Source organism: Prenolepis imparis, unplaced genomic scaffold (genome assembly GCF_030444845.1).
Source record: "Prenolepis imparis isolate NDT839.2.m4 unplaced genomic scaffold, iyPreImpa1.0 SCAF_7, whole genome shotgun sequence".
NCBI lineage: Eukaryota > Metazoa > Arthropoda > Insecta > Hymenoptera > Formicidae > Prenolepis > Prenolepis imparis.
In genome coordinates, this window is record NW_028141165.1 from 14,323,837 (window position 1) to 14,351,724 (window position 27,888).

Below are 27,888 nucleotides of genomic sequence, written 5' to 3' on the forward strand. Positions count from 1 at the left end.
ATTTTAATTTTTTATTTAATGTGAAAAAATCAATCGATATATTAAAATATCACATTTAAATATTATAATATATATAAATGTATATTTAAATATTCCATCCATTGCTGCATCTTCATGTTCCACTCATCGTTTTACATAAAAACAACTGGTTTTGTTAGTGATTTTAGTCCTTTTTATTGCAATATATTAGACGTCATTGTATTTATGTCCGATAAATACATCAAGTAAAATTTTATTTGACAAGTTTTCTTTTTTTTCCGACTGTTAAAGCGTGTTATGTGTGTATAATGTATATTATACGATTATATAATATCGCAGAGCGATGTGTGTTCACTTTTACCGCTACCATAACACGAATTTCTCATTATTCTTAATATTCTTATATCGCTTGCTTTCTTACCTAAAGATTAAATATTATACAAAATAAAAATCGTAAATTGTAGTAAATTGTAGAATTATAATATGCGTACGTTGGGTCGTAATAGTTTGCGCTTCACTTTTTGTTCCACATTTCTGAAACTACTTCATAATTTGTTCTATATATTTTAACGCATTATATATTGTTCATCGAGATGTCCAGTAGATGGAAAGAAATTAAAGCAAAAAAAATAAATTTATTGATTACAAAATTACTTTAAATAGTTGTTTTACTCAGCATCTTGTTTGCAATAAATTAGTTTTGCAATAATTTTAAATAAATTATTATACTCTTAAGACTTTGGAATTGAAACTGCAAAAATAACTAATATTGTATTTAAATATCATTAAAGTTGTTAAATATCTATTTAGATTAATTAAGAAACAAGATTCAGTTGCACATTTCTAAAATTATTTTTTACGCTGTTACTTTTCCTAATTGCAATTCTATTATATGCACTCAACAGAAGATGCGACTTCTATATTCTATTCCAAAAATGCAAATATCATTAGTAAATATATAATAACATTATTCCAAACTATGAATTACATAAAAACGAGTTAGCTTCTTCCGATCTCTTTTGCACTAACTATATTTCAGCAACGTACGCAGAATATATAATAGCGAAGTACATCCTTCGTTGAAACCTATGAGAATAAATAATAAACACGACTTTAATCTTAAAAATCCTGTGAAAAATATCAACTTTTCCTTGCGTTCACATTTTTTTGTTTGTTTGTTACGTAATAAGTTACATCGTATCCTTATTCATAGACAATATTAAATAAGTTCGCAATATTATTTTTGGTATATGTGGATTTTATGTGTGTGTGTGTATGTTTTTTGTGTGTATATGCGCGCACATTTTTGTGAGCGCATGAAGGTGTAATTTTATATAATACGTTATAGTCAATTTTATTATTAATTATAATATACAAATAATGGAAGACATATGGCGGCACTAAAAGTGCCGATCGAAAGATTTTTTATCTAACACGTTTATAGAACTTTTTTGTTATTTTAAGTTATTAACGTTTATCTTTATTATTTTGCGTGATCTAGTTGCACGCGTTTTGTTCGCATTATATACTGAGTTTACATAGATGTGTGTGTATGTGTGTGTGTACATATACACACACATACACACATACATATATATATATATATTCCCATTATCATATAGATATTTTTTGATAAAATGCATTATTTTTAAATAATTATTATCTATCAAGATCAAGACAAAAAATAAAAATTATTTAATTGACAAAAAAACGAAGAAACATAAAATTAATAAAAAATAGACAACAGTGCCTAGCATCAAAGGATAAAAATATATATACATAGATACAATAAATATATAATATATAATTCATATGTATAAGCAAAAGGATAAATAAAATAAATATTTTATAATAAAATATAAATTGATAAAAATAATTTTAACATTAGATTTTGATTTAATAAGTGTAGATTAAATTGTCTTGAATTTTTCTAATTACAAATATCTAAACGTAATAATCTTTCTTTCAAGTAATGCTTTATGACGCCCTCAGTATTCTATATCGCGATTTTGTCGCAAAGTAATAATCGCAACATTACAGCAATTGTGTTTATGATATATCATTAAATTTCCACTTCTAATAATACTCTGGTAAAATTTGTGTCACACTGTGATTAAAGTCTTTGTGACGCTCCGCGACGCGTACATATATATATTAACATACGTTAATGTAACATTTCTTACAATTAAATCGAACGAATAGCCAACTAAGCTCTCAACAAACATTGGTTTTTTTTTAAAATCCTTCCTCACACATAATCCACGCATTGAAATCATTCATGGTCGAGATACTATTTAATGACATATTGGCTATTAGACCGATACTTTGACAATAAGTCATCTTTCTTTGGCTCTATAATTCTACCTTTGCTTATCTTGATAAAGGAATCTATAATATATAACATTTTACACTTTACATAAAATGTGAGAAAGTATATTATGTAATAATAATAATTATTAGCATATATTATCGAAATTTAATCAACTTATATATATATATATAAATCATAAAATATATAACAATATATAATAATCAAACTATATTAGAGAAATACAAATTTCACGAATAATGAGTCATTTTTATAAACTGAACAAAATTGGAGATGTGTGTGTTGTGTGATTTCGCTTTTAAATATTACATTTTTTGATGATGCGATAATGTAGAGTTTTATTCGCGAAGAGATAATGCATTCTTTTCGTTAAGCATATAATCCTATCGCATTCAAATGTAATACAAATTATAAAGTAATTCGTGACTATATAGTATAAAGATTATAATAGCAAATTCGTTATGTTAATTAAAAATCAAAATCCTTGTAGAAAAATGTTGAAGCAAACATTATCGCCATTTCTTATATTAGAATATCAGTAATTTTCAATATTAAGCATTCTGGTAATCAAATGTAAAAAAATGTTTACGTTTGCTTTTAAAATCAACATCCCTACATTTTTTTTTCATAAAAATCCTTATTACCTTACTTCAAATTTTAATGAAAAATTTGATTTTAATATTTCGTACGCGCGCGCTCATAAATGCAAATTATTCTGTACTGCATTTAACATTTCTCGATCTTTATAGTTTTCCTTAGAAAATTGTTAAGATCACTTGTGGGGGGAATCAATATCTCGAATTAGGAAATCAGGCTCGGTTTGACCGATATCCCGATAAACAAAATGTCTGTTCTCACATTTTTATCTTACAATTGCAGTTATAAAACAATAAAATAGAAGTGATAGCACGCAACTAGCTATATAAGAATGTATTATTGCGTGATTTGTTATCATTTGCGTATCCGTGATACTCCAACGACTCTACTAATCATGCTAATAATAATCATATGCTAGTAATAATTATATGTTAATCAATTATCGCTTCGTTACGATGGTCGTAATTTCTGTGTGAAGTTTACACCGAAAAAATTGTACTCTCTCGAAGAGAACTGTATATTATAAAATCCCTATTAATAGATATTCTTAAAAATGATTATTTAAATTATATTATTTATTATTTATATCTCTTGAGCGACTTTGTAAAAATAAATTCAATTTCGTCTACATTTTATAAATTAGGAATATCTGATACTAATCTTTTAGAGGATCCCCTCTTAAGACGCCCCTTTTGGCGCCTTATTTCTGTGAATAAATCATTCTAATAATAAATGAGAAGTTTTTAAAATGAGAATACAATTTTTTCAGTGTATACAACATTAAATTACGAAATGATGCATATATTCCGATACGAATGATAATAAAATATTAATTAAAATTAAATATATATATTATCATTTTGTTTTGTTGTTGCTTCTGAGTTATGTCAGTGTGAATGCATCAATCTACAAGTTTCTTTGCGCGTCTTATTCACAACAAGAACATTATCTTATTCACATAGGGTATGTTTTGTTTTATGTCAAATAAGAAACGATGAATATTATAGATTACTTGTTTTTTTCTCTCGACTTCTCCGATTTCTTTTTACTTCCTTATCGATTATTTCGTTGCTCCAAGTGTATCGCGCTTTTTACACTTCCATAGAAACTTTTGTTATGCAATCAATTATTGTATCTATAAGATGCTGCGGCTATTTCTGACGTGTACCAGGTAAATTTACAAGATAACACAAAGAGTCTCTCTTTTCTTTCTTCAAACACACACACACATACACAACATATCTAGAAGAAAGCCTTTACTTTGGAAGAAAATGTTGCTTTAGAAGAAGTAACCGGAATAAAGTTACTTTTAATGTTATTCGATCGTAAAGATTTTACTAATATGTGCGTTTATACGCCTTACTTTACGGAATAAATAATCAATACACTGTACATTTGTCGCAAAATACTTTTTTTTTTCGGAGTAATGTAATTTTCGTATGTGTGCGTTTGTGACACGGATGGAAAATTTCTCTTTAGATCAATCATTTCTTTTGTCATCTTCAGAAGATGAATAAAAAACTTTTAACGTCGTCCTGAAGATTTTTTCAACAAATGCGAATATAAATATATAATTCGCAAAATTGTGTAACGACTATTTCATGAAATTTTCTTTGTGATATGGATTAAAAAAATTCAGTACAGTGCTTTACATTTTCAAATTTCATATCTCTTTGGAGTATTAATTTAGTAGTTATCCTACTAAATTAATTATTCAATAACCAACCAAGAATAAGCGCGATAATAAAAAGACTAACTCTAACAAATTAATATTTTACAAATTAATTGAATATTAAGATAATTACAATCAGGCTCTCATATTTTTCAACTTCAGTTTTTTTTATTCCTTATTATTTTTATCACTTCTTTTTTACACTGCTTTCTTACTATATGTTATATAGAGTGAAAAAAAAGTGAATAATGCACAGTCGCATGGCCATGCAAATATAAAAATAGTAAAAGAGCAGAGCGAGAAGTGGTAAAAGAAAATAAAAAATAAGAAACTCAATATTATTAATACTTGACAGCGAATGTTATTGTAATAAGCCGATATCATAATAGTTGATGGCTCTGAATCAGATCGACATTTCGACATTAAAATATAATTGCAAAAATGATTCACTAGCATAATAAAACTATACAATTATTAAGCTATATAAAATATAATAATATATAATATAATATAATATAATAACTATCGTTTTTTTGGTGTTGCATAATGAGCTATACGGTTTTAGATATTTCAATAATCATGGCGGTAGATAAAACCATCAATTCTTTGTTGTGGAAACCGATGTCTCTCTGATAAGCTAATTAATTCAATCTCTCATTTATTGCGCTATTATTTTATTTTAAACATTTGAGAGTAGCACGATTAGTATTTAAAATTTTAAATAATACATAAATGTTTTATATATCAGAGTTTATCTAATAACTTTAAGAATAACAAAAACATTCAATATAGATATAATATATAGGATATGAATTAGGAAGACTTTTTTGTGATAGTAATTCTGCTGATATGATTTCCTGATAATCCTGCTGATATGAAAGGAAAGAATTTACAACCTTAGAATAATTAATGAAGAATAATCGATACCATAATTAATAAGAATAATATATGTATTTACCGCGAAAGAATAAAGCATAGAGAAGTTAAAATAAAAAAAAATATTTAAGATAGCTATTATACAACTAGGCCTTTTCTATTCTTTCTCCAAATTTCTCGATTTTTTAATATTCTCTTAACATTTTCATTTTCTTCTATTCTGAAACGACTCTTTTCTTGTATTACTCTCTTAATACACATTTGTAACATTATTACATAATCATACATAAAAAATTAAATAAAAAATAAGTAAAAGTGGAGATTGAATAAAAATTCTAGAATAGAGAAATGTACGATTCCATTTCGATTATGATTCCATTTTTTATCAATTAAATTATATTATGGCCATTTGAATAATAATAAATAAATGGAAAGCTTTTAAGCTTTTAAGCGGCTCTCGTAAAAGAAATCCACAATAGTTAGACGATAAATCATGATAAAAAACTGGCTAATCGAAATCTTCAATAATTTCATATTAGGTTTTCAGGAATCATAAAAAAGACTTTAACAATAATAGAAACAAGATTCGAAGAAATTAAATTTTCTCGATAATCCTTTGAAGATTGAATCACTCATCGATCGTTACAATTTCTAAAGAATAAAAAAGAAAAAAAAATTGTAAACTAAAATCGTTCAAAAAAACTGCTGCTGCTGCTATTTAATATAAAAGCTAAACTTCACTTCATTACAATCAATCATTCATTATTAAATAATAACATCTTGTAAGTTACTGTTTGATTCGAAACAAAAAATCTTAAAGTGAAAATTTGATGAGGAAAATACATCAATTTACTGCTAAAGCAAAAAAAAAATGTACTATTAAGTGCAAGAAAATTCCTATTACAACAATATTGTCATTAGAGTAAATATCAATTTGCTATATTATAGTAAAATAATTTGCAAGTCGACAAAATCATTTTAAATAAAAGTAAAATTTTTCCGACAGTTTTTACTGTTCTTTTTTTCATATAGTATTAATAAACTATGTTACTCAAATATAATCCTCCATTTTTTCTCAAGATCGTCAAATTACAGGGGTATTTATTGCTTTTAGTGAGAGAATAAATTTTGACGAGATACGTATAAATATACAAGACTTTCTCGCCTAACAAAACTTATAACTCAATATTATAACATAGATGTCATGTATATATATATATATGTGTATATGTATGTATATATAAACATACATAACATATATTATACATATATACACACATATCTACTTATGTTCATGCATACATACATACATACATACATATAATATATATATATATATATATATATATATATATATATATATATATATACCCAGATAGCCAAATCTGTCAAGAGCATGTATTACAAACTATGTTATATATTATGTTAGGAGAATTTCAGCAGCAGCCGAGCATAATCTATCATTTTACTTAGTGTCGGCAGAAATATAGCAGAAATCGAGCAGACCTTGCGTCTTAACATACTTTAAAAAATACTATAAGAACTTAGGCCGGCATAGAAATAAAATTTTAATTGCGTGGCCTAATATATTAACAAAAAATCAATTTAGACTAACAATAAGTATGACATAATTCATGATATATTCTAGTTAGAAATGTATGTAATTAGAAATCAAGTTTATTTGCGAGCACATTATGCGTGTATATATGTGTGTGTATGTGACGGCAGAAATGCATGCATTATCATTTCAAATAAAAATAGCAAAAACTCAAATGAAATACAACATAGTCTGTTATCATAAAATAATAACAAGAAATAGAATATTGCATGAGATATGTTATAGTATTTGATGAGTTACAGTTCTCTCGTTGAGTTTCATTAATTATTAATAAATAAATTATTAATGATTTAAATTTATTTTACTTATTAAGTATTTAATTAAGCCATAATCGTGTTTATGTTATATAAAATTTAACTAAGAAAACATGTTACATTTATATGGTAGACTTTACTTGATATTTGTTTCACATTTGTTGCTACGACATGATACAGCAGACAATAATGTTTGATTTTTATTGCATTTCTACTGTCACACTATATCAGCAAGCCATGTTATTGAGAAATTGAGTTTAATGAAGAAGCATCAAAATCTGCTGCAAAATCATGATTAAATTTTCTGGTATACTATTAACATTTTTCTATCTGGATATGCATATGTGTACACACACACGCACACAACAAACACACACACACACAGAGACAGAGTGCTTTAAAACAACGCTGAGAATATTTAAGGGCTAATAGAGAATGATAAAATAAGCATTTTTTAAATGACAGTTTGTGTCCGGAAATGTCGCGTTTTTCTGCTAATGATAAAGTTATATATCAGAAACGTTTTTGAAACAGATTTAAAGGCCATTAGAGATTTGCGATATTATAATAAATGCTTGAAATTTCTATTTTTTTATCATGTGCACCGAATTTGCGTATTTTCCCATTTGGCGCATTCAAATTAACATCGACAATTTTGTATGTGTTCTTATGTGTGTATGTGTGTGTGTGTGTGTATCGCCATTTTTACCTTCATGTCGTGACCATCCGCGAAATATCTAATACGTTTTCTCTTTTTCTCTTTTACTTCTCTCCTTTATAATTGTTTCATAGAAACGATGATGCTAAATTCATTTTAAGAAGACAATTTATAAACATGTGTGTATATGTGTGTGTATATATATGTATTTGCGCGTGTGCACGCGCAATATATTAATTAATAATGAGGATAAAGTCACGCAAGTAACAGCCGCACTGTAACGATGGATAAGAGAACTGTAAGATTTAACGACGAGAAACTAACAAGACGAACTGCGTCGCCACAGAATTTAATCTCCATCTCTTCAGGATGGTAGTTTATACATTTCGGTGGTCTTCGTCGATACAAGCGTTCTCTTCTTGCCGTGCATGCTCCGGGTTCTGTCAGAGCCTCAATAGGTTCAATACTCAACTGTTTACTGCCGCATGGACACAAGGTGTCAACCACCAGCAATATCAAATTGGTGTGACGAATCTTTTGAACACTGAACGGTCTACGAGGCAAAAACAGAAAGAGAAAAAATATATTTCTTAGATTAGAAATTCTCTGTTTTATCCCAAGTAGCAAATACACGTCACGTAACGTCAAAATGACGTCATTAAAATAATGTGCGCTTGTTAACTCTTTTTGAGAGTAAATATAAGTTATAATATGGCCAAGTTCTCTTATAATTATATTATTAATAATATAAATATTTATTATTAATATATATATATAAAATATATATAAATATAATATATATAAATATAATATATATAAATATATATATAAATATAAATATATTAAATATATATATATATAATATATATTAAAAAATATATTATTAATAATATTAATAATATAATATAATTTCAGCTAACGAAAAATCAAGTGAAACTCGGCTCTCCGCGCTCTTTATTTCAAAAGTTTATCCAGTTCCCTTGAAATTTATCCAATATTTTTGGAAATAATATATAGTGTTGTATATCTATACTTTTTTTCATAGTTTTATAATTTTAGCTTATTTTTTATGTATGTGTAATCGTTACAAATTACCTTTCGCATCCAGTAACGTGACAATTGGTGAGCTTTCCCTTCAAAGGATTACTTTGCCCGCTGGTATTGAGCCGTTCAGGTTGCAGAATGTACAAATCTGTTTTCTTCTCGCAGGAGCGCAATTTTCGGGGATAATGAGCGGAAGTGGCTCGAGTAGTTGGTGGCGAAACTGGCGCAACCATCGGAAATCCCATGTATATGTTGTTGTTTGATGTTGCCTCCTCCGTCGAATCGACAGGCGCAAGTGACTCGAGATCGCGCGCTTCACCATCGTCGGTGAATATTAAATCGTCTGGAAAAGGTAAATAGAATTAATGAAAATGATGATGGACCTGAAATTATCAGACCCTCTATGAAAATAGACTATCGCAAGCTTAGAACATATATCAATGGAAGGGGAATTGTCCATATTTTCAACGAGCCTGAGTTCAAGAGCTGTACGAGAGAGAAAAGTAGAGACTTTAATTAATTTACAATTATTATATTAAATAATTATATCCTGCATTGAACACATTTTAATAATTGTGAAATTCTATATCTTTCATCTGATTTGTGATAGAAATAATTTTTACAAGGAAAAACTATATTTATCTTATAATTGTTGATTAAAAATACATTTGAGAATGCAAAGATTTTACTCATAAATGCATTTATGACATACTACCGTCTGACGAATGCATTGCATCTTTAGCAAATGCCAATGTTGTTCGCCAAACATCTTGAATATTGAGGCCTAAGACCAGAGTCCAAAGAAAATTGCCGAATGCCGCCGCTGTTTTTATAACAGAGTTGGATAGAGTTCGCGGCGCTGACGATTGATGAGATTCTTGAGGGCTACAGGTTCCTTGATAATCAATAACAGTTACTTTTCTGAAACATCGCATAAACGAAATACTTTAATAAATAGTAGCCATTATCTTACAGATGAGTATCTTACAAATTAGTTCGAATCTGTTTGCGTAGTTTTGAACTCTAGGATTATACTTGAAAAAATAAAAGCAGTCTACTTGCAAGTAGACTCGAATCTCGACGAGATAGATTCGAATTCTTTATGACTATTTAAGAAATAAAAGAATACAAATTCCAAGTAGTGTTAAATCTAGATAGATTAGAATTTTCTTCGAGAATCAAGAGCAATATCTTCGAAAATTGAATCATATCTTATTAAAACATTTCAATTACTTTTTAAATCAATAAATTATTTGATGATAAAGCAATACATACACACAATCAATTTAAATATATTAGGCTTAAAAATTTGACTTGGGGTTCATTTTAAAAGTGTTTATTTTATATAGCGCATAATTCAAAAGTTTGGCAAAGCAATTTTATAATACTCTAAACAATATATAGTCATATTACCTGTATATCCTATCTTGTACTAAAGAATCCATTATTGTCCCATCTATTTCGCCGAAAAACTTTCCGGTATGATCGTGACGTTCGCTTATAATGATAAATCCATTGTTATCTAGAATATAACAGTCGAGCTCTTCCGACGCGCAATTCTTTTTGCATCCTGACATACCAGTGCACTAAAAACCAAACATTCCATATAAATATATCATATGTATATAGGGTGTTTACGAATACTTCACAGTTAAAATGTTTGTGTTAAATATTTAACACATTCATGTGTTAATTTAACATTTTTATTGTGTTAATTGAACTCAAATGTTAAATTATTAAAACAATTGAAAAAAAGTGTAAAAATAACACAGAAAAAAATGTCGATTATATTTTATAATATAAGTGGGGATGGAAAATGAAAAATTAACATTTTTTTAGTTAATTTTTACATTAAAACTATGTTAATTTTACACAAAATTTATTTTAAGTTTACTTCAAGTTTGCCTTTATTTTATGTTAAAATATTAACATAGTATTCGTGTCACCATTTAACATATTTATAGTTTGGGATATGTGATATTTATTAAATTTAACACACTTTTTCAACTGTGTTGGACAAACTTCTAAGGCGTATTAAATAAAATACTTAATAATTAAATAATAATAAAAAGTTTTATATATACTTATAGTAAGAAATGAGCGACTGCGAAGTTATAGTAAAACAAAGTTGATATTAACAATAATAATAAGTAAGCACGTAACTCATAAGTATATATAAACCTTTTTTTCTTTCTTTTGACGTGAGGAATTGTCTTAGAAATTTGTCCAAGTATTTTGTAAACATCCTGTATAATATTATAGAGGAAAAGAAGAAATATATTCCATATCGACTTACCGTAGAAGTGATATTGACGAAATGAGTTGCCAAAGACGAATGTTGAAATTGCAAACCCACCACTGCCGCTGGAGCTTTGTGACTTTTTCCGATGTAAACTGCGTGAGTGGCGGTGACAAGCGAATCGAGTGTATCGGCTAATAATCGAAAGAATAATTAAAGAAATGATAATGATCAAAGATAAAAATTGAGGCCATGGATGGAAAAAGGGCACATGGACTTATGTGACATATCTAAATCGACTCTCAGGTATGTTTTATATATATAATATACAAAGGACATATTATTTCTCTAATGTAACAATATTATATAATAAATAATATAATAATAATTATTGTATAATATACAATATACATACGTATATACATATGTATATATTACATATATATTTGTATATATATTATAATACTATATAATTATTTTAATATTTATTTAAACAATATATAGAAAGTTATAAACTAAATAATTAATTATATTTAATTAAATCAAATTATATTTAATAAATTTAATTATATTTAATTAAAAAAGAGACCACTTTTTTACGATTTTACCCTATTTATGGAAAAAGGGCACATATATCAATTTTTGAAAACTCATAAAAAAGCAAATATCATCTTCAAATCATGACCTCTGTTTTCAGAACGTTTGAAGGATATGTTAATACACTGTAACTACTACTTAAAAAAAAATGGTTTTAATCAAATTGAAAGAAAGGTGATATAAGCATATATAATCTATTATCCTTACGGTTTATTGAAAAATAAAGGTTATTAATTACGACATTTGTCTTGATGTACAGCTTATTTTAAATGCTTTTCCCCCTGTCGATACCTTTTTTAATAATTTAAATTGAAAATGATAAGAATTATGATATAAAATTTTTAGAATTGCTTCTTTGATTGTCTATTCTTTGCTTATATTTGTTAAATAAGAAAATAAAAAAATAAAAATAATAATTAATATAATTATTTATATATAGCAGATATATCTCTTTTATATATACCTATATTAAAATACACATTTTAAAATATCTGTGCAATGTATCTACAACTTTTTTCTCCATAAAAAATATCTCAAAAATCAATTATATAAAGAAAAAAGATTTAAAATATCATAATACAATCATAGATACCTATATGTATTTGAAAAAATTCCAAATTTTAAAAAATTTAAATTCACATTTAAATTTACAGTTTTATTGATTTCATAAAACAGTAAGCAAGAATTATCTAATAAAAAAATAATTATTTTTTTATTATATATATACACACACAGAGAGAATTTTCTCTTAGAATTTACCCTGAAAATCATCGTTATCGTGGGATACAATATGGTATGGAAAACATTTTTTAAATATGTTTGATTAATTTTACAATACTTTTAGTAAAATTAATCAAACATATTTTATATTTTATTGTGATAGATATTATTTTTTATTGTGATAAATATTAATCAGAAAAATTCTCATAAAATTCTTTCCATACAATATTGTCCCACGATTACCATGATTTTCAGGATAAATTCTAAGAGAAAATTTTCTCTCTCTCCCTTTCTCTGTGTGTGTGTATATATATATATATATATATTAAAATAGGCATATTTACCCGCATTTAATGGTACGCTGAAGACGAAACTTTCTGGTTCTATGGAATGTTGATCCACTGCACGTTTGTACCATGATGAATCCATAGCTCTTGCATGCTTTTCCGCGAATCGCCTGCATTTTCAAATCATTAGAAAACCAATCGTGTTTAATTAATTTTGTCGATTCAGCATTTATCACGTAAAATCTGTCGTTTTTCAAATTTTTATACCAACAATTTAGAATATTGACCGCGTTCAGCAGAAAAACTGCTGAGTTGTCGTCCTATGAACACTCTACGTTGATTTGTTGGTTCTAAAAGTAAGAGCCAACAATCACGATTGTTTATTCTGCTTGAACGCGCCCATTGTTTCATACAGTGTTTCATGCAGTTCTTAACTATTATCGATATTTGTTTTATTGTTAAATAAGCTCACGGTTCGTCAGTGTTGTCATCGTTTTGCTGATGCTCGTGCCATCGCAGGAGTCCACTTCTGGTTGCGATGAAACTTCTCGTGACGCCGAATCTACCCTTGCCTTGACTGCAATTGTACATAATAAGATATGTAAATAGTATTCTTGGTAAAATAACAAATATGCCACATCCCGGTACGCAATCATTTGTACGTCCAAAAGCCGAATTACAAGTCAAACTAATCGTTTCGATCGTGGTTTGTGGAGTAATTTCTCTTTAACAGCTCTTTCATAATTTAGTAAATATACTGACAAAAGAAGATTCCGACTTTAATCTTGACATATATGTTGAAGATCATCACCCTAATTCGTAATTCCTAAAAAGTTTTGTAGTTCCGTCGTTCGTTGATTGTTAAAAAATTATTAACAAACAAAGATTTGTGAATATCAAGATTCGAAGGCAGACTGATAGTAAAAAATTCAATATTAAGGCTCCTGGCTCCTTTCCGACCATGTCGAAATCGTGACGTCAGAGGCGAGAAAACACACGCTAAAATTTCTTAGATGCCATTTCGAAATAAAAAAATATTTCGATGAAACAGCACTTCAGATGACTTTAGCACACTCTTAAAAAACCCCGAAAACTATCCTTTCCCCTTTATAATCAATCAACAGCTGTAAAATGTAATATTATGAAGCCCGGTCCGTCTGGTCTTTGCACATGCGCAGTCATTCCGCATGTCTGATATCTCGATCATTTTACAGATGTTGATTGATTATAAAGGGAAAAGGATAGTTTTCGGGGGAGTCATCTGAAGTGCTGTTTAATCGAAATATATTTTCATTAAAAAATGGCATCTAAGAATTTTCAGCGTGTGCTTTCTCGCCTCTGACGTCACAACCCAATATGGCCGCGGTGAGCACCCAGGAGCCTTAAATAGAAAATTAATATTAAATAATTTATATGGATATTCTTACTTATAAATATGTAATTAAAATTGTGTGTGTGTGTAAAGAAATTTAATATTAAATTTTCCATATCCAGTTTTTTGTTAAAACCTTGCTTTTCAGAAAACATTATTTGTTAATAATTTTTGAATAAACAAAATGAGTGATGCTTAAAACTAAGGGTGATAATCTTGTCAATATATGTCAAAATCAAAATTATTGGATCGAGATTCTCTCTTTTATCAATATTTCTCTCAGTTCTCGCTGATGTTGAAATGAAAAATTGAATAAAACTAAAGTTACAAAATTGTCGATATGTTCGAACTATACATTTGACATTTTTTTATTCCTAAGTAAAACTATCAAGTTCGATATTTGGCGCAATTTAATGGTTTCTGAATATAATTGGAGACAGCGACATATTTATTACATAAATGCGTGCAAAAGTACGCAACATTTTAGTTTGTTATTTAAATATTATTTCATCAATAATTGTAATATAAATTGTATACAGAGTGTCTCTTATACATGATGGTAAAATCGGAAAAAATGATTTCTTAATGAAAATTCGATATTGATATAAAATAAATTGTTGTAGTGATCACCTCTTCTCGAATGCTATATTTTTAAGATTGGCATATAATATAATCACATTTAATTTTCCGGCAATAATCTATTGTAACATGAAATTCTATAAACTTAGGAATTTTATAAACATGGTGATTTTATAATAAAATATAATAAATATAGACATATTGAATTATGATATTAAAAACGAGAAATCATGAGTTTTTTCTTGAAAAATAAATACATTTTTTATCATTAACATGCGATTATATAGATTAATAAAATACGTCGAAAACTTTCTTTTTTGTTATCCTGTATTATAATAAATATAATTATAATAAATAAAATAATATAATATATAATAAATAAAAATGTATCATCTGCATGTGTCCATTTTCAGAAAAAAAAAATAGATTTTATAACAATTGACCAAGATTTACAGCTATTTATTAATTCATAATTCAAAAAGAGAGTTTTTGGTGTGTTTTATTAATCAATATTCTCAAACACGCGAATAGTTGCATCCAAACAATTTTATTTTGATATATATTTTCAAGAAAAAACCTTATATGATATTTCTCGTTTTTGAAATCATAATTAAATAGCTGCAATAAGGAGTCTTAATTCGACTCTGGATGAGAATATATAGAGAAAAAGACTATATTCATCAAAACTCTTTCTCTTCATTCTTCTCTTAATCAAAATACGCAGTCTATATTTATAATATTTATGAATAATTCAGAGATAATCGCTTTATTTTTATTTTGTTTCGGACTAATTGTGTAAAAAATAAATGACTTGAAAAGAATCGATAAGAATTCATTGTGTAAAATTAAATTTATTAAATGAATTCCTATTGACTTCTTTCGACTCACTTATTTTTTTTCCACAGCAGAATTTTTCCGAAAATGAAAAGACCATAGTCGACGGCTGCCAAACATTCCTTTTAGCTCGTATACTGACTATAGTCAACGATCAATGATTATTCGTTATAGCTGTTTAATGTTAATATTTATAATTTTATTTGCGGGTGTCTCACATATTTGATTAAAATTAAATCTCCCAAATTCTTGACACATGTGCAAAGTACATTAAAGTCTTTTCCTTTAATTCTCCAAGTATTTTACTGGAATATTTAAAATGAGAAATTATATATAATAAAGTCTCTTTTTTAGTCCCGTTAATTTTGATATCCCTCCACATGCACTTATCCTAAAATATGTTACAATATGCTAGATGGTGCATGTACAGTTTAACTTCGTACGCGAATCTGCATTCGCGCAAATATATGTATGTATGTAATATATATATGAATTTTTATAATGTATTTTTATATATTAAACAGATTTTATATATCAATATAAATATATATATAAGAAATTTAAAAATCATATATATATGTTTTTTAAATTTCTTGTGTGTGACTTGTTTCTTCATAAAAAATCAGGATCTTTTCGATTGTACCATCAGTTTTAGTATAGTATAGCTTTTATTTATGTATGTATATATGTATAACGTATGTCTGAACATATGTACACACACATACATACAGAAGCTATATTATCACCAGAACACGTACAACTTGGTATATTTTTTGCGCTTATTATACACAAAAAACATATTTGTTACATCTATAACAAAAATTGCTAAAAATAATTGCGATTTTATATTTTATCCATCGAAAATAATAAACACATTTGAACCAATAAGTAAGTGATCATTAAAAAGTGAGTGTTACCGTGCATTATTGATAAATGTGTTTAACATGTTAGACAAATAATTGTGCATAATGGATTACCTGTGCAGTAGAGCCATCAGTATGGCAATAGGGCTAGCGGTGGAGACACACAATAATAAAATGTAATAAAAATATGCAATAAAAGATAATATTGTAAAATGAAATGTGGAACGGTTGCTCAAAGTACATTTCGCATATTACTTCGAGTAGTGATAACTGATCACACTGATCTCTTTTTTATATATGTGTGTATATATAAAATAACGTGCGAACAATCTTTATCACCTCTGATATCTTATTATGTATATATATATGTGTGTATAAAACACTTCTCTCTTTTATATATATATATATATATCTGTGCAGACTTGACAAAGAATTCTGAACAATGTTCAGCGATTGTCAGAAACTTTATCCGTCTATTGACACTATAAAGAAATATGTTGCAATTTTTGTTAAGTTTATTTCTACACCTTGCAAAACAATTATGCAAACCAGGACGTATATCACGGGCTATATAATCAAGGCGCAGAGTGGCAGATGAATAATTTGCAAAAATAACCGGCTTTATACGGTGCGTGGTAATGAACCGCGTGCTTGTGCATTGCTGTGCTCGATCGCAATTTGCAATAGTGGTGTGAACGGGTGAGAGTAAGAGACAGACGTGCATTCTTGTTTACTACCGATCGAGAACTTACTTATCATTTTCCTCCTTGCGCATTCTTTGTATTTCCCTCTTATCAAATCCATCTGTCACTAGAGCATCCATAACTAGGGATTGCACTAGTTTCTTATCACCTGTGGAATACGACAGTCGTCTTAATTGAACGAAAAACCAATTAATTTTATTAATTAAAATTAGAATTATTTATTTTATTATTAAAATTAGAAGTATATTTTTCTAATTAAAATTAGAAAATTTTATTTGCAATATTGTAGTACTTTTATGGTAATTATTTATATATATATATATCATAATATATATCAAGATCTTTGAAATCTGAAATCAGCCCTAATGTAAATTACTATTTTTGCTTGTCTTAGTTCAATATGTTATTTTTTCAAATCATTTTGAACGACGATTTAAAGGTATTAAATTATAATATGCGAATACTTACAATAATAAGAATCTTTATCCGTCTTGCTCGCTTGTTTATGGTGCGAGCTAGGACTCCTTGCTCTCAAGGACATCCACTTCCAACCCGGTCTACGCGTTCGTGCTAGAAAATGCAAGACGCGTTCTTCGGGCGAAGAAAAGAACTTATCGGAAGCCGAATTATATTCGCAGTAGACCCAATCGGGATGCACTTTCCAATTGCTCCCTTTGAAATACTCGGTTACTGCAATAATTAATAATAATAATATTAAAGATTTTAATGTCATCTCGGATTATCTTCTACTTAGATATTGTGAAATAACAATGGAAAATTTACCATTTACAATAGCGAGTTTGATTTCGTGCTCGGCACGCAATTCGAACATGCCGTATCCTTCTGGCAAAGCTAGGCCTAAAGAAAATGGAGTACCTTCGATCGGCTTGTAAAAATAGTTGTGCCGTCTAATCGTAACTCTCTTCTGCAAATCAATATAAATATATATTGCATAATCAAATAAAAATTTTAAATTCCATAGTATATAATAAAACGCGTATAATCACGTTTTTTTATAATCGCTTTTATAATAAATATGCAATATCTTTCGGTAATTATTATGAAAAGATTACACCTCATCAATCATTTTTATTCTCATTTTTTATTTTTATTATAATCGAGATATAGACTCCTAATTAATTTTAAATTATTTTAAAATAATTATTTTAATCTTTTAAAATAATTAAAAATTTTAAATTATACTTTTAAGACATGTTATTTTTAAGTTAAATATTTTGAAATAAATTTCAGAAATTTTATAAGAGTCTGCAGTGTGTATGATTCAAAGAGCACGTGATTCAGTGGATAATATATATGTACGCGAAAATTAAAGTGATCAGTGAGAAGTGTAATCTTTTCGCAATAATTATCAATCTTTCAAGTCTTACCATATTGTCATAATGAATTTTGATTGTAAAGTCAGTTTCTCCTTCTTTTTGATCGATCATATCACGTCTCAACTAAAAAGAATAATATCGCACTTATTATTATACACTATATAAGAGCAATAAAATAATCGACACGCACACCCACACATCGAACTTACATCGAGAAGGAGAGAATTGTTTGGAAGGGTTGAAGGGCCATCATATTCTGCGAGTTCAACTTCCGATAAATCCACACTTATATATGAAGGCTTTAGCGTTTCTTCATACTGAAAAAAAAAATATATATATATATATTTCTTCAAAATTCTTAGATATTCGAATAAAATGTAATTCCATAGTTTTGGGATATAAGTATAATAATTTTTATATATATATATTATTGTGTACATATTTGATTTTCATACTTACTTCTACATTTCCAGGCTGCACATGAAACATTTATATGATTATAATATCATGATATATTTCTGCAAAAAAATATACATAAAAAAAACTAATAAGAATTTGTTCTGTATAAGCTTTTATTGTTGAAATCGGGGATTGCTTTAAAAAATTATGCGTCATATGTGCAACGTAATGTATGCTAAGATGTGAAAAAACCAAACACGCTACTAGTTAAAAAATTTTTCAAGTGAAAAATTTCGAGCATATTTGATATATTTTTTATTATAATAATATTAATACTCACGAGAGGCCGCAAATCAGGATGATACAGAACTCTGCCATTATTGTCAACAATAAATGAATATCCATTAACTCCTAACTGTAATTAAAATACCGTACATTAAAATTAATAATCGGAACAAGAAAAAAATAACTTGTATAAGCAAATTTAATTTAACACTAATCTTCTAACTTTTCATTAAATAAATTTCATCTGTGGTATAAAAATATATTAGAAATTATAATTTTAGAAAAAAAGAATCAAGCTAGCTGATGCAATCAAGTTTTACTTGTAAAAAAAGTATTAGTCTGTACCTTGTAAGGCGGCACGAGTTTCTGAATCTCCTCAACAGGTACGTCAGTACCAACGATACCCAATAAATTGGCTGTTTTTACCTTAAAAAACAATATACTCATCAATATACATATCAATATACTCTTACAATCATATTTATATCATTATTATATTAATATCAATTCATATTAATTATGAATAAATATAAATAAATATTACTTTAGCATAAAACATTAAAGTAACGCAACATTAAAACAAGACCTATTATTTTTAGACAATTACCGTATAATTTCGGCGATCCAAGATTGGAGCTGTCACAGACGTCATTAGTTGACCGCGATTTTCTCTGCCATACATACTACTCTGAAAATCAATCATTATTATATTGTAGAATGTCACAGATTCTCACATGATATCGAGAAAATATTAATATTTAGAAAGGTATTTCACGAAAATGTAAATTAACTAATATGATGAATTGACATAATAAATTTATTAATAATGTGAATTAAAATGACTTACCTTTCCACCTATATAAGCAGGACTCCAGTGAAGAGGATGATCATGCTGATAAAGTACCATAGGCCGCGCTAGAACCTTCACGTACTCAAAGACTTTATCATAGATTTCGTCCACGTTTGTTATTCTCGCATAAAATCCTATGAAGTCATTATCGTTGAAAATAAAAAATTTACAAAAGTTTGTTTCTTCAGGTATCGACGAGATATTAATTTTTTCCTAATTTCGCTTAACTTTTACATATACATATTTTAAATAGATTTTCACAATTAAATATATATTTCGAATATCTATTTATAGCTATAGTTGCTATAGTTAATTTATAATATACAGGGTGTTTACAAAATCCTTGGACAAATTTCTAAGGCTATTCCTCATGTATGATATCTGGCATAATCTTTATCAGATACCCTGCATATAAATTTTTTTTTATTTTCTAGTATTTCGTAAACACCCTATATTTGCAAGTTATCGACACAAATAACGTTACCCTTATTGGTGCAAGCCGTATTTCGGAGTTCGGGACTCTTATCACCGCCGATGAGATAAGTGAAGATGCGAACAGGCATGTGAGGCCAATTGTAACGTTTTATGACTTCCGTAGGCGGCGCGCTGGTGTCGGAAGTGATCAACATAATGGCCTGATTGCACTGACTTCCCTGGCCGGTTCGATTATACTTGTGCAAGATCTCGAAGGCAGTGCTGAGCGCGGCTGAGATGTTGGTCGCTGGGTCCTCGTGTTTCACATAACTCAATGCTATCTTCATCTCGTGAATATTCTCTGGTGATGCCTGCACCAAGCTGTCCTTGAAACATTGTACGATCTCCTCGGCGTTTTCGCCGTAACGATATACATTGACGTAATCGTTCGGTCCTAGGGTATCCAGGATGACTTTCGTTGTGGCTATTGATAACCGCCGATTCTTATCGGACGCGTAAGTCGCGCTATCGATCAATATTGCTAGATCCCTTGGGCTATTCGCCGCCCCAATAAACCAATTCAACATCTTGAAGTCGTATATGTCACGAACAGCGCGATGGTGCGAGGAGGACTTGGACCTTCCGAATGTAGACTCCATCGGCGGCCACGATATCGCTGTAATAAAAATGATCTTATTATTTTCATGTAATTTTTCCAAAGATCATTAAAAAAATTGTGGAACATCTGTATTCACAACTCTACTCGTATGTATATTCATATTTCATCGTTCAAAGTATTATTTGAAAATATTATAAATAAAGATTCGAGTTTTTTCGTTATATAAGACGTGTCCAGAAAATAAGAACCGGTTGGGTGTAAAAAATTCTGTAAAGCATTGTTTTAGATATATTTAATGCACAATGTTGTAATATTTGTATGAAGAATCATTATTGACTAATCACTTGCATTACTTTCATTTTGCTTATACCATCTTGTTCCTATACATAAACTGGATATATAAATCGGCCCAAATACCTGGAAAACGACGTAGAAATCCTGTCGTCGATCCATAATATTGCCATGATAGTGTAGGGTCGCTCTCATAATTATTAACAAACAAGAGATCTAAATATTCGCTCCATTGAATGCCCGCAGCAACATCACGTTCTGCAAACAAACGAATTATTTTTTTTTCAATTACTAATCAACTTTTTTTATTTAAATTTAAACTGTAGCAATTTTAAAAAATGTGAATAACTTGGCTGAGTACGTACGAGAAAAAGGTAAAAAGAAAATAATGAAGGAAGATCTTTTCTTTTATTATATTATTTTTATGTAGAACTTAATAATACAATTTTTTTTATTTTTTAAGATTATATTGAAGTTATTTTGATTTTTCAATAGAACAATAGATTTATGTTTTAATACATAAAAGCACAGAAAAAGACGAATTTAACAGACTCATTTGAAATGACCATAAAACAATCCAATCACAATGAAAAAATTATTAACGAGAATTATAAGATCTCTAATACACTTAATTTATTTTATTTACTTTCATGAGTAAGTAAAGAATAATATTACAAAATGTATATTACTTAATAAAATTATATGCAATCAGAGATGAAACGACTTTTAAAAACAACAATAATACAGCGTTAAAACAATAATGCATCATATGTTATAATGATAAAAATATTTTGATGATAAAATAATATATTCTGCTAAATATAACTTGATAGTATTGGATTTTAATTCTTTACAATGTATTTATATTTTATATTTATTTCTTTTTATATTTTAATAATTTCATGTAGCCTTTAACATATAGTAATGCAAAATAATGCGAGTTTCAAATTCGTTATCAGATTTTATAAAAAAAATTTTATACAGGGTGTTAAAAAATTAGATTGAAAAACTTAAAAGGAAGAAAGAAGACTTCAAAATAAACATTTTTTGTTAATACTAATTTTTTCTACGACGTTTAGTTTTAATATTACATGATATAATATATGAGTTTGTGATTTTTCAGTTTGTCCTTTATATTAAAGTTAATGGAGAAATTTTTAAGCATTTACTGTAAAAAGAGTGAATTACTTTTATATATTTGTTCTGTGTTTTGTTCAAGATTGAAATACAATTTAATTTTTCAACTTATATATTTGTTTATTGTTTAAGTCACAAACTTCTATTTCATACCATGTAGTATAAAACTAAGATCGTCGTAGAAAAAAATTGTATTAACAAAAAATGTTTATTTTAAAGTCTTTTAAATTTCCCTTCAAAATTGGTCGGTCTAATTTTTTAACATCCTGTATAATTATATAAAAAAAATCTTTCCGTTGTTCTCTCTTTCTCGTTCTCTCTCTCTCTCTCTCTCTCTCTTGTATTTCTTACCTTCTTTGTTAATTACTTCATTTTTTGGCTTATTTAGGAGCACTCTGTATCTTAAAATCCATACATACAACGCTATTTTCTCGCGGATATTTGCCTTTATCGATTAATATCGTAATTCTTTAGAACAATTGCAGAATTATTACAATACTCACCACTGTCTTTAACTCCACTTGGCAAAAGCACGGCTGACAAACTAACGTTCACTGCTAAATGGTCAAAATGACGATTTACAGTGAGGAACATTTCTTGCGCGCCGGGCTTTCCGTCACTAACAAAGTTATTAAGCCGATGGGAAGCGTAATACTTAGGCGATACATTTCCTTCTTTTGGCATCGATACCGCAGCTTGCTCGGCGCTCTCGACCAATCTCTGTGAATGTCAATTATGTTCCATAAATAAATTATATTATGTATAAATAGATTATATGTTATATATAAATAGATTATGTCATGTTAACGTTTCCATACACGTTTGCACTTCTATTTAACGACAAATGTAGCAGTTTCATTAAAAATTAATTCAATTAACATTTAGAATTTCAGAACTTATCCAATTAACGGTATTATAACATTAATATTAATGCTAATTTTTTTTTTGATTGCGTGAGTAAAAATTAAAAATAAATGATTTTAGATAATATAAGTTAGCTTAAATCGATCGTACTTTTTTTAATTGCCAAATCTTTTGCCACTTTCAAATCAGTTTTTTATCTAAAATTTTGCATATAAAAGAGAAAATGTAAAGACAATTTTTATTTAGTTAAAAGGAAAGAAAACTTGTGTCTATATATGTGTGTTCTTTTGCATTAGGGTTTTTAAAAACAGACTTTTGCCTGAAACTCTATTATATTATTAATTTTGTATTATATATTGTACAATATATTTATTCATATTATAATTTCGCTTCGTTGAATCATAGAAATTCTATCATTTTTAATAACTTGGTGAATAGCTTTTTAAATCTCTCAGAAAAAAAGAATACCATCTACTTTTCACCAAGACGGTCTTTATATAGTGTTATATATCTAATTTAATATAAAGATATATATATATATATATATATATATATATTATATATTATATATATATATATATTATATTATATATTATATATATATATTATATATTATATATAAGATTGAAGCGCACTAATGAAAAAATAAGATATATATGCGAAAGAGATATGTATTAAAACGTACCATTACAGCATTCATTTTAAAGTCAATCATATTTTTCACTTCCATGGCCATTTCCCGAACAAGGACGAGACCATCTCGTTTTATGACGTTTGCATCCATTTCATGGTATTTCTAGATGTGAAGTAATAAAAATCAGTACATAAAAAATGAAACTATAAGGTTTTTTTTTATTAAAGAGTGCTTTGTGGAAGAATTCTAAAATATAATTCATATATATATGTTTATCTCTTATATTTTGTAAAATATATAAAATAAAACTTTGTGTACACACAATTACAATATATCTTTATATGTGATTTGCTTAACGGATATATTTATTCTAATTATGAATGTAATATTGAATTGAATGTAATATTATAATATTGAATATGTGTAATTAATTAAATTAGATTTATTATAATTATGAATGTAATATGGGATTGAATGTAATATTATAATAAATGAATGTAATATATTGAATGTGTGTGAACAATTAATTAAATATTAAGTATATATTATCTTACCCTCTGTATCTCATTCATTTTAGTTACTTGTTTCCCAAACTCCCATAAATCCACTCCAAACTTTAAGGCCCAGTTTTTCACTCTGCAATAATTTTAATAATATTATTATATTTCAAATACGTGCATGTTCAATAAGAAATTGAAAATAAAATATATATGAAATAAATAATTAAGATTTCTGTATCAACTCTATTAAACTTATGACATTGTTGTTTTATGCTAATTAATAAAAATCATTAATAGAAAAAAAATTACTCATAATTGCATTAAATATATGTTTTAACGTTTCTGTTTATTAAAATTAAGACACATATGAAAAAATCCTCGAGATAAAGAATATAAATCGACGAGATATTATTACGTGAAATTCATTTTACAAATTTATTATATTGTAATAAAAATTAAAGTAAAAGTACACGTATGATTTTCTGTTGCAATTCCAAAAAATATATAAACAGTTGTACAATTTGCGCATTTGCCATTTGTTTGCCGATCTCAACTATCTTCTTTAGACTTAAAAAATAAAATAAAATAAATTTTTTACATTTTTTCCATTTAAATCTTTTCACAATTAAATTTTTTCCCATTATATATATATATATTTTTTTTTTTTTCTTTTTCCATTTATTCATATACAGTGTTGTGCTTAGATGATTTTAAAATTAACTAGATAGAGATGAAAATATGTGAATTCTTATGGAATATCTTAGAATAAGATGAAGATGATTTTGTTTTAAACATATCTAGATAAAAGATAAAATTATATGGTGATTCATCTAGATAACTTCCAGATAATATTATTTTTAAGATTGCTTATGTAAACACAGTTATAAAAAAGTGTAAATTATAAAAGGGATATAAAAATATATTCATACTTTTATTTATAAATTTTTATCGCTTACTGCTTAAGTACTTTTTATGTGCTGCGACTCTAAACCAAATTATCTGAACATTATTCTAGATAATTTAGTAAAGATAACGCTATTTTTCATCTAACAATAAGATCCAGATATATAGATAGTACATATATTTTTATTATCTATAAAGACAAGATGACGCCAGAAAATTTCATCTAGATGATCATCTATAATTTTATTTAGATAACAGCAAACATTGTTCATATATAACCAATAGCCAAAATAATATCTCTCGCGTATCCTTATTTTCGCTTCCTTTAATATAATCGCCTTCTATTTCTTCTCCTCTTGTCCTTCTTTTAGACTTTTCCGCTCATATCCTTTACCACTCGTACCTTCTTTTATTTCTCTCACTTTGCCATCTCATTCTCCCCTTTTCGATCCTACATATTCGTCTTTCCTCCTCGAGAGCAACGCGTTACGCGTTTCTCGTCTTCCCTTCTTCCCTGCTCTCACCCACCCCCACTCAGCTACTCTCTTTTTACCTGCCCTCCTTTCCACCCTTTCGCGCGCTCCTTTATTTCCCCACCCTGTTACCGCATGCTCGTTCTCGCCTTCGTCTACCCGCTCGCCCTTTGCCCTCGCGCACCTTCTACTCCCTATCGAGTTTTGCTCGTCGAGCTTTATGCACCCCATCCGTCCGATCGCTCACATATCCCACCACTCTCTCCCTCCCGCCCCCCTAGGCCCCTATATGCGTCATCGCGATGTCCGACGAAGGTCTCGAATATCTCTGCCGGATATTTTTCGCCTAATCGCTAGGTGGAATCGTTTAAAATGCGAATAACACTTACTCATTGTGAGGTATGTCCTCCTCCTGCTGACAACTCGAGCCTATCCACAACAGAAACAGTATCCCAAAGCGTAGTAGCTTGTCGTCGATGCGCAGGAACATTATTTCAACAGTTCTCAACAATTATTTCTCGAATTCCTCTCTCTCTCTCCTCTTTCTCGGGACGAGTTTAAAGTCCCCTTTCCTTATTGCGCGAATAATTTGGCGCGATTGGGGCGATCGATCGGTAGTTGAATGAGGGACCAGTAGTTGACCAGGTACCGGCTCCGACACCCGTCGATTTAATGATCTTCGCGCATCGTCCATAGGTCGTCGCCTAAGAAGCGTCCAGATTTCTTCCTCTCGTTCTTCCTCCGGATCGATCTCAAGCGCATCTAGCCCTCTCTCTCTCTATCTCTATCCTATTTATCACTAATATAATATCGCGAACTCTCCCAACCCGCTGTCACTCGCTCACGTGTACAAGGTAAGGTATAACATGTATACGAGTCGCAAAAAGGGATCACACACAGAATAAGGACTCGGTCTTCATCCCCGATGTTCTTCCACGTTCCCCGATAATTACGGTCGTCCACGACGCTGATAATACATTCGCCACGATGACGGCGGACCCGTCCGTCGATTCGATCATTTCAGCAGAGGGCGGAAAGGAGAGGAAGGCGGCGGCGGCGATAGGTAGCGTTCCGGAACGTGTGCGTCCGAAATGTCACTGCCTCCTCGGACTCTGGAGCCGAGCGCGACCACATGATGATTTCATCGCGCTTAGCGAACGCGGCATATTCCCTCTTATCAGCCGCCTTCCTTCGGTTCAGCCGTTCGGTCGATTTATATTCGCACTCACCGCACTATCCCTCGATCGCGATTCGCGGCGCCGCGTACCGAATTCAGTAGTTCACGCCGTAACGCGCAGACAACTAGAAAGAATGGAAGACGGGGGGGTAGCGCGCCTCGTAGAGGGAGGAGGATAGGGAGTAAAGGGAGATAGAGGGAGCGAGCGGAGGACGAAAGGCGGGAAAGGAGAGAGTGAGAGAGCGGAAAAAGAGCGAGTACAAGAGCTAACAATAAGTAAAGGAATAAGGAGAAACGATAAAGATCGACGCACGATTTCGCGAAATTTCTTCAACGGGTCCACCTCGACGTGTGACGCAAAAAAATCTCGCAGAAACGCGCGTCGCGCTCTGTTATCTCGCCGCCGCCGCTGCCTAGGTTACCGTCTCCCCCCCACCAATAGCGCGCCGCTCCCACCAGTAGCGCCGCCCCTACCCCCCACCAATAGCGCGTCACCCCTTACCCCCCACCACTCCTAGTAGCTCGCCGCGCATGCGCGTTCTCTTTACTACGTCTACGTGCGACGAGGCGGCTTTGCGCTTTGATAGTACGTTGTTTCAGCGGGAAGGGAAGAGAGAAACAGAAGTGTGAATCTTTTCCTGGAAGAAGTTATAAGCAGCGGTCTAATAGAGCGATAAAGCTGATAACAGCCACCCCCTCGAGATTGGAATCGCCGAAACTTGTTGAAGCTTTCTCGGCCATTGTGATTCGTTTTGTAAAGCTTCGGAGTATTCGCGGTATTGA

At 29.3% G+C, this 27,888-nt stretch overlaps 1 protein-coding gene across 4 annotated transcripts; it reads right to left on the reverse strand.

The window, feature by feature from the left end:
- Window positions 1–587: 587 nt before the first annotated feature.
- Window positions 588–27,501, reverse strand: Stol (voltage-dependent calcium channel subunit stolid). 4 transcript variants are annotated; one of them, XM_083042815.1, is made up of 24 exons: window positions 26,318–27,501; window positions 24,607–24,688; window positions 24,104–24,214; window positions 23,058–23,274; window positions 21,544–21,675; window positions 20,578–21,183; window positions 20,091–20,227; window positions 19,851–19,931; window positions 19,589–19,669; window positions 19,299–19,373; window positions 19,019–19,033; window positions 18,769–18,876; window positions 18,611–18,682; window positions 18,006–18,147; window positions 17,691–17,912; window positions 17,271–17,370; window positions 16,633–16,665; window positions 13,343–13,447; window positions 12,928–13,040; window positions 11,324–11,460; window positions 10,441–10,613; window positions 9,743–9,948; window positions 9,079–9,370; window positions 588–8,536 (listed from the first exon to the last, which is right to left on the reverse strand). In XM_083042815.1, exons 1-24 carry the CDS (start codon window positions 26,416–26,418, stop codon window positions 8,239–8,241), a joined length of 3,639 nt encoding a protein of 1,212 aa, XP_082898941.1. In that variant the 5' UTR covers window positions 26,419–27,501; the 3' UTR covers window positions 588–8,238. The 4 variants fall into 4 exon arrangements, with proteins under 4 accessions (XP_082898941.1, XP_082898940.1, XP_082898943.1 ...); XM_083042814.1 differs by having other exon boundaries at window positions 9,740–9,948; XM_083042817.1 differs by lacking the exon at window positions 16,633–16,665.
- Between the last annotated feature and the right edge of the window lie 387 nt (window positions 27,502–27,888).

Coding starts and splice junctions, on each gene's coding strand:
- Stol (XM_083042814.1), bottom strand. CDS start 26,418: ATGTTCCTGCGCATCGACGACAAGCTACTACGCTTTGGGATACTGTTT. Junction 24,689..26,317: donor GAGGACATACCTCACAATGA/GTAAGTGTTATT, acceptor AAATTATTGCAG/AGTGAAAAACTGGGCCTTAA. Junction 23,275..24,103: donor TTAAAATGAATGCTGTAATG/GTACGTTTTAAT, acceptor TGACATTCACAG/AGATTGGTCGAGAGCGCCGA.